This window comes from Psammomys obesus, unplaced genomic scaffold (assembly GCF_907164565.1).
Source record: "Psammomys obesus unplaced genomic scaffold, mPsaObe1.curated_primary_1811, whole genome shotgun sequence".
In the NCBI taxonomy this organism is placed as follows: domain Eukaryota; kingdom Metazoa; phylum Chordata; class Mammalia; order Rodentia; family Muridae; genus Psammomys; species Psammomys obesus.
The window spans coordinates 12,438,119-12,456,459 of NW_026590062.1; the positions used below are offsets into that span (position 1 = coordinate 12,438,119).

Genomic DNA, 18,341 nt, shown 5'->3' on the forward strand with positions numbered 1-18,341 from the left:
CTAGGACTCCGGTCTTTCCTCCTCAGCCTCGGGATCCAGCATTAATATGGTGAATATTGTTATAGAATGTCACGGTTCTCATCACTGTTAAGAGCAGATGGATGACTGGTGCATAGATCCTTCGCTCTTGAGTGATCTTTTGAGTACTCCCGAGAGCTACGCCCTTTCAAGCCAAGTATTCACAGGAAGGCAAACAGCTCACCCCCTGGCTGAGTTAAGGAAAGCCACAAAGCAAGTGAACCAGGGCCAGTGAGACCTAGAAACGGCTTTTAATTCACTTGTCTTTCCTGCTGCAACGCTTCTCTGGAGACCTTTGGTGTGCCGAAGCCTTGCGCATGGAAAAGCCGGTTTAAGTTCTCAGGTCGCAAATCTCGCGAGACTTGAAGCGTCCTCCTGAGCGACGCCCCAGTGTGGTCGGGCGGTTTGGGTGCGCATGCGTGGCCTTGAGGGCGTGGTGTCCGGGGCTGCGGCCTTGCCACCGCCCCTGCGGCCAGGCGCCGCCGATGGCGTTTCTGAGGTGACGCGCTGCTGGCACCGACCCTCTCTCGGGGCGGGGGCATCACCCATGAACCTCTCGTCGGCCCTCTTCGTCCGGCGCCAGGTGAGCGCCGGTGCCCCGGGAGACGGTGCAGAGAGGGAACGAAGGGGTCGTTTCCTCGGCCTAGCAAAACCCGGGGCCCAGCGACGAGGCGCGAGCACCAGCGCATTGCTGTTGAACGTTGACAGGGACGTTGCCCTCCTCGTTTGTTTAACAGTAGCCTAGCGAATGGATGGACTTTCTTTGACAGTCTTGAAAGTTAATTTGCCCAAGATTTGCGTTCATGCATGAGTGTAGAATGACATGACCACGTTTTGTATGCTTGGTGTATTGCCTGTTTCCTCCACTGAGCTCCGTGCCCCTTGCTGCCCATTCCTATAGACTGGAATTCAGGTATTGTGACTTGGAATTACAAGTTCTTTTGAATGTGTGTTTGGTTACCAGTAGGTAACTATAAATCATTCTCTATAAATCTTCTTCAAAAAAGTGTAATCCTATACATGAATCTCCTGTGAACTTGTACTGCACAACATGCCCTGTGTAGACCATATTGGCATCACTCCCACCCCCATCTTCCTGCCTCTGCCTTCCGAGTTCTGAGAATATAGGTATGAGCCACCATATCCCAGCTTTAATTACTGTCGTTAACTTAGGACTTTGGGGCTAGGCTTAGCTTGGTGGTAGAGTTGCCTAGCACACATGAGGCAAGTTCAATCCCCACTTTACATACACAAAAGCAGAACATAATTCTGTATCATATGGTATATAGTACAACTTAATAGCAGCTAATATTGAGCCAGTGGGATGGCTCAATGGGTAAAGATTTCATGAAGCTGGCCTGATGATTTGTGTTCTGTCCCTGGAATCCATATGGCAGAAGGCGAGAGCCAACTCCTGAAAGTTGTCCTCTTACCTATACACATACATATGAATTAAGCCAGAAAGTACTTCGGAAGTAAAGGCATATTTCTGTAAGTTTAAGGTCAGCCAGGGCTGCAAAACAAGTCCCTGTCTAATTGTAAATAATAGTAATAATAATAACACCAGTTAATGTTAAGGGATTATTATATGCCAGGTACTTAAAAAGCCACAGGCCTGTAATCCCAGATACTTTGGAGGCTGGAAATTTCAAGGCCACAGAGTGAGCCCAAGTGCAGGGCAATTTATTGAGACTACATCTCAAAAGATATTTTTTTAAAGGCTATGGGAGGGGGCTGTGGAGAGATGGCTCATAGGTTAAGAGCACTGGTTACTCTTCCAGAGGTCATGAGTTCAATTCCCAGCAACCACATGGTGGCTCCCAAACATCAAAAATGAAGTCAGGTGCCCTCTTCTGGCGTGCAGGTGTACATGCAAACACACTTTGTATATACAATAAATAAATCTTTAAAAGAAAAAAATAAAAGCTGTAATTAAAGGCTGTGGGAACTGGAGTGATGGCCCAGTAGTTGGTTAAGAATATTGCTCAGTGATAGCATATTTGCCTAAACATGTGCAAATCCCTTAGAGAACTGTTGTTTCCATTTTACAGGTCAAGAAACTAAGGCTGAGAGGTGCTAAGTAACTTGATTAAAGTTATAGAACCATCAAATGGCCAACTCTGGATTCAGGTTGATAGGATCTGCCATACACAGGACTTTAAAATGGTTAGCCAGGTATGGTGCATGTCTTTAATCCCTGCAGAGGATTAAAGTTGAATTGAGGCCAGCCTGCTCTGCAGATCAAGTTCCAGAACAGCCAGGGCTATACAGCGAAATACTCTTGAAAACTCAAACGCTGGGTGCAGTGGTGCACACCTGTAATCCCAGCACTGGGGGAGGAAGAGGAAGGCAGATCTCTGTGAGTTCAAGATCATCCTGGTCTACAAAGCGTGTCCAGGACAGCCAAGGCTATAGGGAGATACCCTGTCTTGAAAAAAACAAAACAAAACAAAATAATAATAACCAAGAAAGATTATAGATCATCCTTGTGTTGATAAGCACCACCATGCGTGGCCTATCTAAAAATATGAGTGTGCATATGACGTGTGGATGTAGCACAAGTGCATACGTGAAGGCCAGAGGACAGCTTTGTGGAGGTGGTTGGTTCTCTCTCTCCAACTTTTCCTTGGTTCTGGGCATTGAACTCAGAATGCCAGGCTGTAGGGCAGGCAGCTTTATTTGCTGAGCCATCGTACCCCTTTTAATATTTGTGTATTTTTAATTTTATTTGTATGGGTGTTTTGCCTGCATGTGTATCTGTACATCATGTGTGTGCCTGGTGCCCGAGGAGTCCTGAAGAGGGCATCAGATCCCTTGGAACTGAAGGTACAGACAGTTTTGAGCTGCTATGTGAGTACTAAGAATCAAAGTCCTCCGGATTGTCTCTGCCCTTGTTTTTAATTAGATATGTTGAGTTTGGACAAGCAACAATATTAAATTGCCTTTGATAGAATGAGTGTATTTCAGTAATGTGTCTGTTAATATTTAGAATTTAATTTTTTTCCTTTCTTTCTTTTCTTTTTTTTTTTCTTTTCTTTCTTTCTTCATTTTTGTTGTTATTGCCACAAAGTCTAACTATGTAGTTCTGGTTGGCTTGGAACTTGATATATAGACTAAACTGGCCTTGAACTCATAGAGATCCACCTCTCTCTACCTCTGGAGTGCTGAGACTTAAAGACATACCATCACATGTAGCTTAACTATTTTCTTATAGATTAAAATTTCCATTCTTTGATAAGAATTGATTATAATATTGTTAAAAAAATAATTGGTTCATATTTACCTTTCCTTGATTTCTCCAAAATTTCTAGGTCAAGGATTGGGAGTACATCTCAGTTAAATCACATGCTCATTAATGCTCTGGGTTTGAGCTCCAGCACCACACACACACACACACACACACACACACACACACACACACGTGTCTGCAGGTGTGTGTGCGTGTATGTGTGATGGAATACACAGAAGGGCAGGGTAGGAAATAGCATTATTGACCAGAACAGGAAGATTGACAGCAAAAGGGTGGGGAGGGCCAAAGCAGAAGATGAGTGTATTGTGGTGTAGCCAGTTTTGGAATGGCCCTACTCTTTAAGAACGTGTGGTGTGATGGAAGATGTGGTATGAGGCAGCCTGGGTGGTAGGTTTAAACTTGCTTTAAACATGTATAACTATGTGTTGTTCTTAAAAGAGGATAAAACTCAACTTCACAATTCAGAGTTGGCCACAAAAGAATATAGTTATTTGGAAAGTGTATTGTGGCCAATGTGTGGTATTGGCTTTATCTTGATTCAGAATCACCTTCCATGTTTAGAACATCGGATCAGAAGTTGATAATTCCACTATTGAGAAACAAAGGAAGGAGCTGCAGTTGCTCATTGGAGAACTGAAAGATCGAGATAAAGAGCTCAATGATATGGTTGCAGTGCATCAGAGACAACTTCTTTCATGGGAAGAGGATCGGCAGAAAGTGTTGACTTTGGAGGAACGTTGCAGCAAATTAGAAGGTCAGAAACAGGTAGCTCCGTCTGTTGTATATGCCTGTGTGCTGACACACTGAAAGGGCTCATTAGGAAGAGGTAAAGAATATGGCTCCTGATATCCAGGAACTCTGTCCTTCTGACGATGGGAGACTTTATAAACAGTCACCTCAAATGTACAGACATAAGAGAGGCAGAGCTCAAATACAGGAAAAGTGCTGGCCAGAACTACAGTTAAACACAGCGTTAACATGAGTGACGGCTGCGGGTGTAACCCAGTGCTTAGGGAATGCTCAGAGCCCTGGGTCACCACAATCGTTGTTTAACACACAGAGGGGAGCCGGGCACAATGGTGCACCCCTGTAATCACAGCATTGTGGGAGGCAGAGGCAGGCAGATCTCTGTGAGGCCAGCCTGGTCTACAGAGTGAGTCCAGGACAGCCAAAGCTACACAGAGAAACCCTGTCTCAAAAAACCAAAAACAAACAGCAAAAAAGCATAGAGAGGGCATAGCATGATGGTTGAGCAGGTAAAGGTATTTCTAGCTAAGCCTAACCTAATTTCAGTCTCTAGTACCTTCACAGTGGAAAGAGTTGACTCTCACAAATTATCTGTTGGTTTTTATAACACACAGCCTTGTCACATATATAAATAAATAATTAAAAAATACTTTATGTGTATGTATGTCTGCTCACCACATGCATGTAATGACAGAGGAGGTCAGAAAAGGGTGATGAGTTCCCTCTGGGACTAAAGGTACAGGCGCTTATGAAACCATTATGCTGGGAATTGAGCCTGGGTCCTCTAGAAGAGCAGCAGGTCTCTTAACTACTGTGCCATTGCTCTGTTCCCTAAATATAATTTCAAAAAAATTGTAAAATAGTGCTGAGAGCATAGCTCAGTTGAGAGTGTTTGCTTAGCATGAATGAAGCATTGGGTTCTACCTAAGCACCATATAAAACCAGTCTGGTCAGTAGAGGTCAGATGACCAGAAGTTCAAGGTCATCCTTGGCTATACAGTAAATTTGAAGCCGGCCTGAGGTTCATGAGACCTTGTCTCAAAAATTTCAAATAAAATAAAGCAAAAATACAAATCCTATATGTGTGTATGTATACATATATATGTGTATATATTTATATATATGTGTGTACATATTTATGTATGTATGTATGTGTGTGTGTGTGTGTGTGTATATATAAGTATATATATATATATATACTTGAGTGTGTGTGGTTAAAGATGGCTTACTAAAAATAATATAAATAGGGCCCACAGGTTGGCTTAGTGGGTAGAGGCACTTGCTGCTAGGCCTGAGGACCTTAGTTCAATGCCCAAGAGCCTGATGGTAGGAGAGAACCAGTTTTCACAAGTTGCCCTCTGACCTTCACAGGCACTGTTATATATGTGCACAAGCACATGCACAAACACAGTAAATGTAATTAAAATTTTTTAAGTAGCATAAAGAGCCAGATGTGGTGGCACACACCTTTATTCTCAGCACTGAGGAAGTAGAAGCAGGTGGATCTATGTGAGTTCAAAGCCAGGTCTACAGAGTGGGTGCCAGGACAGACAGGGATACCAGTGAGACCCTTTCTTTGTTGTTTTTGAGATAGGGCTTCGCCTGTGTAACAGCCCTGGCTGTCCTGGAACTTACTTTGTAGACTGGCCTGGTCTCAGACTCACCGAGATCCGCCTGCCTCTGCCTCCCCAAGTGCTGGGACTTCAGGTGTGCGCCACTGTGCCCAGCTAAGGTGCTTCTTAAATAATACACATTGTATGTAGCCACCAGTATCTAGTTTTTGAAGTAAATGAGATCTGGCCTTGAGTATGCAGAATAGAGGAGGTGCTTTTCTAGCATGCAGAGGGCTTTTTTAGTCTTTAGTACCACATACAGGAGCAGGACTTGATAAGTTCTTCATGGAAAGAGGAAAATTTAATGAGGTTCTCATTCTCATTAGTCATTAGGGAAACAGAAGTTAAACCATAATTACAGATTACTTAATGTTCGCTAGACTGGCTGTCAGGTGTTGGTAAAGGGAGCCAGCTCTACAGCTGTAACATCTGTCTCTTGTTTTCTGACCTTGGAAGCCATGGAAGCTCAGGCCTTCTTAGCACATGTATGGGAAGACAGCCATAGGAAGGCTAATGCTGCTGATGGAAATAAGTTGCCAGATACTTGGGGAAATCATTTCACAGTAACTAGTAAAGTTGAAGACTTATATATCTGTAAGAAAGGATCCAAAGCCCGGAAGATGTTCTAGCATGGCCCAGCCTTTCCACCTCCAGGAATTCTCACTTGAGTTGCCATAAGAACTTACTAAATGCAGATTGTGGGCTGAAGAAAATGACTCATTGGGAAAATATGCTTAACATTCTTAAAGTCCTGGCTTCCATCCCCAGCAAACACCCCCCACCACACACACACAGAAGTAGTTTCTGATATAATAGATTTAGGATTAAGAGTCTTCTTTGGTTTTATTCTGTTATTTTCCTGTCCTGGAACTCACAGAGATCCGCCTGCCTCTGCCTCCAGAGTGTTTGGGATTAAAGGTGTGCACCACCGCTGCCTTTTCTATTTAAAATTTTTTTTTTTAAATTTATGTCTATGGGTTTTTTTGCCGTCATGTTTGTCTATACACTACATGCATGAAGTGTGTTGAGAGACCAGAAGAGGACACTGGATCTCCTGGGACTGGAGTTAAGATTGTAAGCCACCATGTGGGTAATGGGACTTGAACTTTGGTCATCAAAAAGAGCATCCAGTGCTATTAATCACTGAACCATTTCTCTAACCTCTTTTTTTGTTGTTGTTTTTATTTTTGTTCCATTTATTCATTCATTCATTTATTTATTTATTTATTTATTTATTTATTTATTTATTTATTTATTTTTGAGGCAGAGTTTCTCTGTGTAGCCCTGGCTGTCCTGTAACTCACTTTGTAGCCTAGGCTGGCCTGGAACTCACAGAGATCTTGACAGGTAGAGAGAGATACTGTGCCTTAAGCACTGGGATTAAAGTATGAGCCACTGTGCTCAGCAATCTCTTATTTTTTATTGTTTTGTTTTTTGAGACAGGGTTTCTCTGTGTAGCCCCGGACTAGCTTTATAGATCAGGCTGGCCTTGAATTCACAGAAATCCACCTACCTTTGACTCCTGAGTGCTGGTATAATAGGCGTGTGCCACCATGCCCAGTTTTCATTTATTTTTAAAATAGATTAATTTATTATTTTTATTTTATATGTGTAGGTACTTAGCCTGGATTTATATACATGCATCATATATGTGCCCTCAGAGTCTAGGAGAGGGTGTTAGATCTCCGGGAACTGGAAATACAGGGAGTTGTGAGCTGCCATATGGGTATTGGGAACCAAGTCTAAGTCTGCAAGAGCAACAAGTGCTCTTAAGCACTGAAGCATCTCTCCAGCCTTTATTTACTTTTTATTATGTGGGATGTGTGTGTGCATATGTGCACATGAGTGAGTGCTGGTGCCTGAGAGAGTGCTGGTGACAGAGTCTGATCCCCTGGAGCTGGAGTTACAGGCACTTGTGAGCTGCAGAGTACAGGGACTAGGAATCAAACGTGAGTCCTCAGCAAGAGCAGTATAAGATCCTAACTGCTGAGTCATCTCTTCTGCACTTTGTTTTTTACTTATTTATTTTTAAATTTTGATCCAGGGTATTCCATGGTTCAGGCTGAATTTGAACTTGCTGTCGCAAAGGATGATCTTGAGCTCCTAATCTTACTGTCTTCACCTGTCTAGTACTGGGCTCCTTGGGTTACACATATGCACTGCCATGCCTGAGTTAGGAGTGTGCATTTCTAGCAGTATCCCCAATGATGCCAGTGTTGTAGGTTCAAGGACCACATTTTGAGTAGCAAAGCAGATATGCCCCAAGACACATTTGAGTGTGCATTCAGAGCAGCACTGTTTAACAGTGCAAAGTGGACACAACCTAGATAATTACTAGTAGCAGAGCAGATATATGCATGTTGGTGTTATAATTTAATAGGCTGCCACATAGCAGTGTTAGTGATAAACACAGGATCCTACAAGTGAGGAGACAAACTCTTGAGTATAATTCCATCTGTATATGGCTCAGATTATGCTTTGCGGGTGGATTCAGACATAGGAGAATAAGAACAGTAGAAGCAAGATGTTGCCCTGGAGTGTAGCTCATTGGTGGGCAGATGTCTGGCATACCATCCTTACCATGAGGAGTGGGTGGGAAGCAAGAAAGTGGTTATTCTAAGATGAGGGCAGTGGCTTGGAAAGTGGAAATTAAGAGAGATTCTTTTAGGCAGATGACTTCTGAGTTGGTGCCAGTGTCTACTTCTGGAATACATATGGTATTGTGCATTTCACAGTAAAATGTTTTTAAGATGTTTAACACGCCTTTACTTTATAATCACTGATTTTGAAAATGCTGCCTGTTACATCTCAGTACAGACACAGTGGTTGAAATTTCTCTCAGGTGAGCTGCAAAAAAGAACCGACATAATCAAGTCACTCATGAAAAAGGTCAAGATCCTTGAATCCAATCAAACAGAATGTCAGACAGCTCTTCAGAAGACTCAGCAACAGCTTCAGGAAATGGCTCAAAAAGCTACACACTCTGCCCTTCTCTCAGAAGACCTTGAGGTTGCTTTCAATTTGTGATGAACTTCATTAGTCCAAATTCTGGGTTTCAGTTATAGAAAAATTAACTTTAAATGTCACCATTAAAAATGGATGTGCGTGTATGTGTGTGTGTGTGTGGAAGTGTGTAGTGTGTGTTCTGTCCATCTTAACTTTGTGTTCTCCATGCTTTCTGGCTAGCTGCAGAGCACTGTTCTGTTCTGGAAGTGAAGTTTCATCACGGTCCATAAAGGACCGTTTTGCTGTTTGGTTTAGAAGCCCTGTCCATTTTACCAGGAATGGGTTACTTCAGAAAATCTTTCTCCAAGTCTGAAATAAGAACCTTTAAGTTTTGGTAGCTTCAAATTTGGCTTTCTAGATTATGAATTCTTCTCCTATCCTTCCTTCCTTTCCCTTCACTTTCTCTTCCCCTTTCCAGTGAAGATTAAATCCAGGGCTTTGAAGATGGAAATGCTTTATATTTTCATATTTTTTTTAATTTTTAATTTTTAAATTTTGATTTTGAAACATGCCTCCGTAAGTCTCCTCTAGTTAGTGTTGCACCTGCAGTCCCTCTGAAGTACTGAGATTAACCTAAGTCTGTCTGATGTGATAAACACACCCACACCAAATGCATATAAACGTGGTAACCAGACATGAACATAGTAACATATTTGGGGTAAAATTGGTAAGACCTAGTTTTCAGTATTTTATGTCTTTGTTATTTAGTTATTTAAAATAGTCTTATTATGTAGCCCAGACTGATCTCAAACTTTTTGTTTTGTTTTGTTTTTCGAGACAGGGTTTCTCTGTGTAGCCTTGGCTGTCCTGGACTTGATTTGTAGACCAGGCTGGCCTTGAACTCACATGTTCCACCTGCCTCTGCCTTCCTAAGTGCTGGGATTACAGGCATGTGCCACCACGCCCAGCTTGGTCTCAAACTTTTAATCCTTCTGCCTCAGCCTTCTGAATATTCTAATTACAGTTCATGTCACTATGCTCAGCTAAGCTTTATATTTTAGAGCAGTTTTAGGGTCACAGCAAAATTGAGTGGAAAATACAGAGTTTTCATATCTGCTATATGCACACACACAGCCTCCCCCACTTCTGAGGCCCTGCATCATGATGGTCTATTTGTTGTAAATGCATATAGACACTTCATTATCACCCCAAGTCCAGTTTATGTAATGGCTCACTTTTTTGTGTTTTACTTTCTATATGAGAATTGGGGCAAATGTATATTTGCATATTGAGCCGAACCCAGTGTAAAGTTCTTTTAGTCTAGATGTTAAAAAAGATGTGTAGCCAGGTGTGGTGGTGCACGCCTCTAATCCCAGCACTCGGGAGGCAAAGGCAGGCAGATCTCTGTGAGGCCAGCCTGGTCTACAGAGTGAGTTCTAGGACAGCCAAGGCTACACAGAGAAATCCTGTCTCAAAAAAGATGGACAGAATTCACTAAGGCTATTTCCTTTAATAGAAATCCAGTTTTCATTAGTTCATTATCTTTCTCCTAACTGTGGTCAGAGAAGGCATAGAATTTGGGACTGGGTGGATTTTTTTTTAGTGGCTTCCTTAAACCAGCTGTGTGATGTTTTATTTGTGAGTTAATTAAAATAAAATTTTACTTAAAAAATAAAAGAAATATTTATAAACATAACCTATATAAATCAGTAGTGTTAGAACAATTGTTAAGTTTTTAGAGGGAGCTGGCGTTATAGAGAAATAGGTATTTGCATTCCTTCTTGATGATTGCTTACTTAGCCCACTTTGTTCATTAAAAATATTAAATTTAAAAAATAGAAAAAGGAGTGTTTGTGGTTAGTAGCATCAAGGAAGGGTTGACAGACTCAATAAGTATTTTCTGTGTTGTTCCTTTGTAGGCTAGAAACGAAAATCTCAGCAGCACATTAGTGGAACTTTCTGCTCAGGTAGGACAATTGCAAGCTAGAGAGCAGGCTCTCACTACCATGATAAAGCTAAAGGTAACTGAAACACTACACCTCTTAGCTCGCAGAGCTCACCCACACACTCCATCTTACCCTGAGTCCTTAGCCTAGAAACAGAGCTGCCAGCATTACTCATTTTGTCTTTTTCTTCCAAAAATGAAAGAAAGAGGTTCACATGGTACTCCCAAAACTACTGTACTTCACCTCAGTAAATCTGTTTTCTGCTGTAGGTCTCCTGAAGATAGTGACTATTAGATGCTTGTTAGTCTTTTATTAAAACAAGTAAGCTGGGTGATGGTGGCATAAGCCTTTAATCCCAGCACTTGGGAAGTAGAAGCAAGCAGATCTCTGTGAGTTCCAGGTCAGCCTGGTCTACAGATCGAGTCCAGGACAGCCAAGGATGCACAGAGAAATCCTGTCTTGAAAAACAAACAAACAAAAAAAAAGGGGGGGGGGTATCTGGAGAGCTGGCTCAGTGGTTAAGAGCACTGTCTGCTCATTCAGATGACCTGAGGTCAATTCCCAGCAACCACATGGTGGCTCAAAAATCACCTATAATAGGATCTGATTCCCTTTTCTGACAGGTGGGTGTACATGCAGCTAGGGCACTCATATACATAAAATAAATCTTTTTTTAATTTAAATTTTTTTTATTTTATGTAAATTGATGTTCTGCCTGAATGTATGTCTGTGTGAGGGTGTCAGAAGCCCTGGAGCTGGAGTTACAGACAGTTGTGAGCTGCCATATGGGTGCTAGGAATTGAACCCATGTCCTCTGGAAGAACAGCCAGTGTCATAACCGCTGAGCCATCTCTCCAGCCCAAATAAAGAAATCTTAAAAAACAAACAAACAAACAAACAAACAAACCAAAGAGGTAAACTGGCAGCTGACAAACATTCTTAGCCCCTCCTCTGGTTTTGATTTTTGTAGCTCAGTGGTAGAGTGCTTACCTAGCAAACAAAAGGCCCTGGGTTCAGTCCCCAGCACCATTAATAAACAAATCTTTTTTATTTAACAAAACAATCATACAAACAACAAAAGTTTGTGATCAGACCAGTTTAAAAATAGTAAACAGTTAAACCAGTGACAAGAGAGACAACTCCTTCTGTCTCTGTCAGCCTTAAACAAGGAGCTTAGGAGTTCCTGCTTCTGTCTTTCTAATAAGAAAGCATGCACACTCTACCATTACTGAGCTACATCCTTAGGCCCTCCTCTGGTTTTGATTGCATTTTGTTTTGTCTGCTGGACTGAAACTTAATGTGGCCCACGCTGGCCTAGGACTCATTGCTCCTTCTCCTTTAGTCTCCAGAATGCTGAGCTTTCAGTTGTATGCCACCATGCCCAGTCTTCACTGGCTATTGAATGGTTCACCCCAATCTTTTATCTCCCCATAAGTCCTCTGAGTTTATATGGTTTTTTTCCAGAAAGCATGTGTGGTGGTGGTGTAGCAGTGGTTGTGCTCAGCAAGGCACACCTGTTAATCATGGTATTTCAGCAAGTGTCCCTAGACCGAGGCTTGAACCTGGGACCTCACACATGCTAGGCAAGTGCTCTACCACTGAGCTACCTGAAAAGATAAGTTATAGTTTGGGGGGCCTTTTCTATTTTCCTGCTCTAGCTCCCAAATAAATGACACAGAGATTTATTAATAGATTTATTAATAAGGTTAGGCTCTATAACTAGGCAGATATGATCTATTTTAACTCACTATGCTAGTTTTGCTATTTCCCAGCCATGTGCCCCAAGTTACTTGCCATCTTCGTCCTGCCTGGGCTGTTTCAGCCCCATTCATGGTCACGTCCTTTCTCTACCTCTTCTCTCATGGTCCCTACCTGAGACCCAGTAACTGGGCACAGAAGTTCCACCTAATGGCCTCTCTCACCCAGCTATAGGGTGTCCGCATCTTTATTAACCAATCAGAGATAATTGGGGAGCAAAGCTTATACAACATTGATCATTGAACATGACAATGCCCACATCCAAACTGCAACCAGATGTCAGAACCCAGAATTCAGCATCTGAGTACACAGGGTACCAGACCAACCTCCAACAGCTACTTCCCCCCACTTACGGTTATACATTAATTATGATTAGAATTGTCTTTCAGCAAGTAGATTTCTCCCTCACAGGACTTAACTGTGATCCAGAGAATAACATCCTCATCAAAGAGCTGCCAACTCACCACTTGCTGAACACTCTAGCCTGGCTATGAAATTGTCTGGTTCTTGCTGGATGTGGTGGCACACGCCTTTAATCCCAGTGTTAAGAGGCAGAGGCAGGTGGATCTCCATGAGTTTGAAGCCAGCCCAGTTACTATATTGAGTTCAGTACATCCAGGGCTATGTAAAGAGACTTTGTCTTAAAAGAAAATTGTCTGTTTTTCAACTTTTCAAAAGTAAGTTTGGTAAAAAGTAAGGTGTCATTGCAGCAGGTAGTTTTCCAGGGCAGCCAACTAAACTGAAGTGGTTGCGTCAGTGCCATGGTCAGATAAGAATTTATTTTTCTGTCTGCTGACTCCTTTGTCACTTGGTGCTAGCATAGAGTTACAGCAACTGAGTTAACCTGAAAGGCATTTAGATAGGAACTTGCTGCAGAATACAGTCTAAGTAAGAACAACCTCACTGATTAGTTGAAATTTAAAATCTAGCTAACAGCTTTCCTCTTGGTTTTTAGGACAAAGATATTATTGAGGCAGTCAATCACATTTCAGACTGTTCGGGTAAATTTAAATTGTTAGAGCATGCTTTACGTGACGCTAAGGTGGCAGAGACTTGTATTGTGAAAGAAAAACAAGATTACAAGCAGAAATTGAAGGCACTTAGGATTGAAGTCAATAAACTGAAAGGTAAGGAAATACAATTTTATATAGTAGTACATTGTCTTGGAAATTTATTTTTTTATCAGAGTTTCCTTAATCTTATACTTTGAGAGTAGATTTTATTCCTGCCTATAGATTCTAACATGCAGTGTCTGTTTTTCATGTATATAGAATTAGTGCCACAAGTTTTGTGATGTAAGATAACAAAATTGTGGTTAAACTCCATCTTTTCTTTTTGAAAGGCCAACCTGGGCTACCTGTCAACCTCACCCTCCTAAATCTGAAATTTTTATCTTGACCAATGTAATGTAAATGACTCAGCATTTTATAATCTTGGCCTTACCATGCCTTCACCAATGGTCATAAGTCCTGTCTCCATTTGTAATGTCAACTAAGCCATCATTTCATAAGCCCCATGGCAGTAGTGGGAACAGACTGTGTCTCTTGTCTTCAGTTAGCACAGTACCAATGACACACTGTGGTTTATCAGTGTTTATTGAGTGTGTGTGAGCCAAGCAGAATGTTCAAGTAGAAGTCTGTTGTGTCAATATTTACGTATTTTGAGCATTTGATTAGCCCAGTATTTATTTAAACATTTTAAAAGTAGGGTAATGGGAATTAGAACAGAGAGCAAGGGAGAGAAACTTGTTTAGTCCAGGTTGACTGAGAAAGTCAATTTGAAGAGTTGGCATTTGAGCTGTAACTGCATTGTAGACAGAACTAGCCAGAACCTGACTGAAAACCTTCTAGGCATAAGATAGGAAAAGCAAATGCAGAAGGCCTAGAGTGGATTTTAAGTGAGGACATTCTGGGTTTGTCTGTTTGTTTGTTTCCCTCTTGGAAAAAGGAACTCTCTTTCTCCTATACCAGTTGGGTACATACTCAAGTCAGTTTAATGCTTTTGATGTTATCTGTGTACCTGGAGCTAGTGACAAATCCCATAGGTTCATGTCCCATTAGGTTGTTTCCATTTAAGACACCAGTCCCAAATCCCGCCAGAGCCTTACATACCAATTGGCAGTAAATTAGAGTTTTTACAACCTCGTGAGCTGCCTTTATGATTTGCTGGAAGGCTCAGACAGCTCAGGGAAGCACTTTGCCATTTCTACAGAAACTCTAGAGCTACAGATGGAAGTGGCTCCATGTGCAGAGCTACCTGAACCTTCTATGCGTGTGTAGCAGGGGCTCTCAGTCTCCAGTGCTCTGTCTTCAGCCTTCCCTTAGTTTGGAGGCTGGTGAATAGGCCTGAAAGTTCCAGCCCTAGGACTTGCTGGTGGGGTTCCAGATGCTAACTGGAGTGGTATCTGGAAGGGTCTCTTTTTTGTTTCATTTGGGTTTGTTTGATTTTGGAGACATGGCGTTGGAGCATAGCCTTAGGATAGCCTCGAATTTGTGATCCTCTTGCCTCAGCTTCCTGAGGGCTCCCTTTGAATGACATACTCATCACTCAGGAAATTCCAAGAGATTCAGAAGCTATTCACCAAGAATGGGCAGCAAAACCCCTGTTATTTCTTTTTTATCCCAAAGAGAGTCAGGTAAAGAAAGAGAAAGAAGAGAAAAGAAGAGGGAGAGTGGTAGGGAACTGGGAAGACCGTGTCACTGCGGCCTTTGCTGTTTACAGTAATGAATTTGGGCTTCATCCTTAGTGCAGCAGGGAGGGCTTCTTACTAAGAAACGACATAGGAGTTTTTATTGTTAGAGATTGCTCTTTGTGCCCTGGGTTGTAGCAAGAAAGGCCAGGCCAGAGCCATGAGACCAGCCAGCCCAGAGATAGTGAATGGCCCATCATGTACTGGCTGTAGACCCAACAGAGTCCTCGGAGGCAGCTTTTGTGTAGTGTCTGTGTTTCCTCGGAGGCTGGTATTTACTTAAAAGATTTTTCTTCCTTCTGTTTTGAAGAGGACCTAAGTGAAAAGACAACAGAAAACAACGAACAACGAGAAGAGATCATTCGCCTCAAGCAAGAGAAGAGTTGTCTACATGACGAATTGATTTTTACTGGTAAAAGAAATAGATTGAAGTATTTGAATAATTGCATGTTTGTAACCTCAGCTTTGTGTCATAGGCTAAAGGATGTACACCTCCCTCAAAATAGGCTTTTGCATATTTTCCCGTCTTTTGAGGAATCAGTAAGGGACTGGGCCTGAGTTTTAGCATTTTTATTCTCCCTCCACATAGCTGTTTCTTCCTGTAAAGTGGAGCTACATACTTATCCAGCTTGAGTGGGTCATTATGCTTCTCGACAAAAGACAATATTCCTGCTGGAACTTTTACCACAGAGTAGGAGTGTAGCTCAGTTGGTGGAATGCCTGCCCAATACACAAAGCTGTGAGTTCAGTAGCTGATGGCTACTGAACATATAGTAGCCATAGTAGCCATAGCTGATGGCGTAGAACATAATCTCAGAGCTTGGAGGCAGGCGCCAAAGGATCAGAAGTAACATCATTTGAAAAGAATTTTATGGAAAAAAATTAGGAGTTCAAAGGCTGGTATATAACCTGGTGTGTAGAGTACTTACCTAGTACTAGACTTGAGCTCTAGTGCTAAAAACCTTTAGGAATTCAGCATTCAGTTTGCAAATTAATTACCTATAGTTACTAAGCTGGGAAAACACTCATGCTATTGTTTATGTAACTCAAAGTAAGAAAGTTAGGCATGACTTCTCCTCATTAATAAGTTTCATGTGTAATCATCCCAGTCTTTTCCATCACGCACCATGTTCCCAGCACTGCCCCTGCCCATCCCACCTCAGGTTTTCACTGGTGATGTCCTCTCTCTTCTCACTGTGACACATTGAGCTTGTAACCCTGCCTACCAAGGTTTCCGTAGGGTCTCAGGTAAGCCATTGTGTTAGGAAAATCACAGATTTAGAGGGAAATTTTCAAAGAGAAAGTTAGATGGGCATTTTTGATCCAGTCATTCATGCCTTCAATCCCCCTCGTTTTAAGACGAGAATAAATTTCTATAGCTTAAAGGGAAAACACAGCATTACCTTTAGAATTTTCAAATACAATGGAATCTTCCATTTTAATCTCCTTTTTAAGGACTGCCAGTTTCACCACTAGAGGTCACTGTGTTCATTATTTCTAGGATTTCTGTCTTAGTTGTGTATTGTGTGTAACAAAATATACAATGTATCTGTCACTTTACAGTTGGATCAGAGTGTATGTGATTCCACTAAGGCTGAGACACTTACATGCCACAGAGAATCAGAACTAAGCAAATGCTACAAAGACACTGATTGCTTTTGTCTAGTGTATTCTGAGGTATATGCCAAAAGTAAATGTCATACAAGCCTTCAACCACCTGCATATTATATTAAGATATGCATACACTCATATATACATACATGGGAAGGGCAGAGGATGCAGTCTAGTTTATAGGCTACTTTACACCACCAGTTCCCAGATTGGCCCGAACTGAGATGTATAGGTGTGTACCATCACACCCAGTCCTGTTAAATAAAACTATAAACCATTTGGGAAATAACTTTTTTGTTGTTGTTTGGTTTTTTGAGACAGGGTTTCTCTGTGTAGTCCTGGCTGTCCTGGACTCCATATACCAGGCTGGCCTCAAACTCACAGAGATCCTCTTGCCTCTGCCTCCTGAATGTTGGGCCAGCACTGCCCAGCCAGTTTTTGTATGTTTTAATTATAAAAGTGAATGCAGAGGGCTAGGGTAGAGTGCCTGCCTGTTATACCTTGAGTTTATTCCCAAGCCTCACAAAAACTAAGGTATAGCTAGGTGTAGTGGCATACATCTTTAATACTAGCAGGCAGAAGTAGGTGGTTCTCTGTCAGTTTGGGGCCAGCCTGGTCTATATAGTGAGTTCCAAGAAGCCAAAGCTTCATAATAAGACCCTGTCTCAAACAAACAAAACAACAACAACAAAACAATGAAAAAAACCAAGAGATGTGTGTGGTGGTATAGGTACACACTTGTAATCCCAGAAGGATCAAGAATGCAAGGTTAGCATTCTGTTTAAGGCCAGCCTGGATTATGTGAGACCATATATTAAAAAGAAAAAAAGTGAGGGCTGGGGATGAGCTCAGTGGTAAAGCCCTAGCCTCCATGTTCAAGGCTCTGGGTACATGTACAAATAAATACAGAAGTAAGTAAAGGAATAGGAATTGAGTGTATGTATATAGCTCAGCAGCTGAGGGCCTACCTAGTATATACTAGACCCTGATTCAGTACTCAGTGAAACAAAAATGAGTGAAGTAACAAAGTATTTTAAAAGGCTTAATGTGCTATGTTCTTAATGTGCTTAATGTTCTATGGAAGTACTATGGCAGAAACTTGACACATTTTATTCAATATTGGAAGTTGTTCTAAAGTTTACTTTGAAGTTCAAAAATTTGTATCCTCTTGTTGAAGTTCTTTACATAAACTTAGAGACATGTTTTATTTCTTTGTACCAATTGGTCATAAGGAGTTTGCAAAGAGGATGATTTTAGTGTGTCTTGACTTATAGGAATGGAGGCTTGTCCCATTAAGTCTTACCTCACGCTACAGTGAGTAAAAGGTAGAGCCTCAACCAGACTCAAACCCCAGACTACCTTCCTCCATGCTGTTTTGTGCTCAGGCAGAGATTCGCACACCTATACCTTTTTGGTTTCTGTAACCAACTTGTAAAAATAAAGACTCACTCTACTCTGATCCCTCAGCTCAACAGCTTTGTATACTACTGTCTGGACTGAAGAAGTATGGCTATTTATGCTGGAATTGCTTCAGATGAAATAGGAGGTTGTTCTAAAATGCAGTATTAATCTGGGTATGGTGGCACATACCTATAATCCCAGTCCTTGAGACAGAGAAGCAAAAGATCAGGAGCTCCAGGCCTACCTTGGCTACATAAGGTAGTCAAAGTCAGTCTGAATTACACAAGAGCCTGTATCAAAGAGTCATCAGATCCCCTGGAACAGGAGTTATAGATGGTTGTGATCTGTCATATGGTTGCTGG

At 41.7% G+C, this 18,341-nt stretch overlaps 1 protein-coding gene across 4 annotated transcripts in view; it reads left to right on the forward strand.

Annotated features, from left to right (window-relative positions):
* The first annotated feature begins 433 nt into the window (after positions 1-433).
* Ccdc62 (coiled-coil domain containing 62) overlaps positions 434-18,341 on the forward strand; it is a 41,601-nt gene continuing 23,693 nt past the window's right edge. For 3 of the 4 annotated variants that reach the window (XM_055606318.1, XM_055606319.1, XM_055606320.1), the window contains exons 1-5: positions 434-601; positions 3,830-4,022; positions 8,471-8,637; positions 13,234-13,405; positions 15,278-15,379. In XM_055606318.1, coding sequence (XP_055462293.1) covers positions 434-601; positions 3,830-4,022; positions 8,471-8,637; positions 13,234-13,405; positions 15,278-15,379 — 802 coding nt within the window. Of the gene's footprint in view, positions 602-3,829; positions 4,023-8,470; positions 8,638-10,493; positions 10,596-13,233; positions 13,406-15,277; positions 15,380-18,341 lie in introns of all 4 variants that reach the window. The other variant, XM_055606321.1, reaches the window with a different exon arrangement.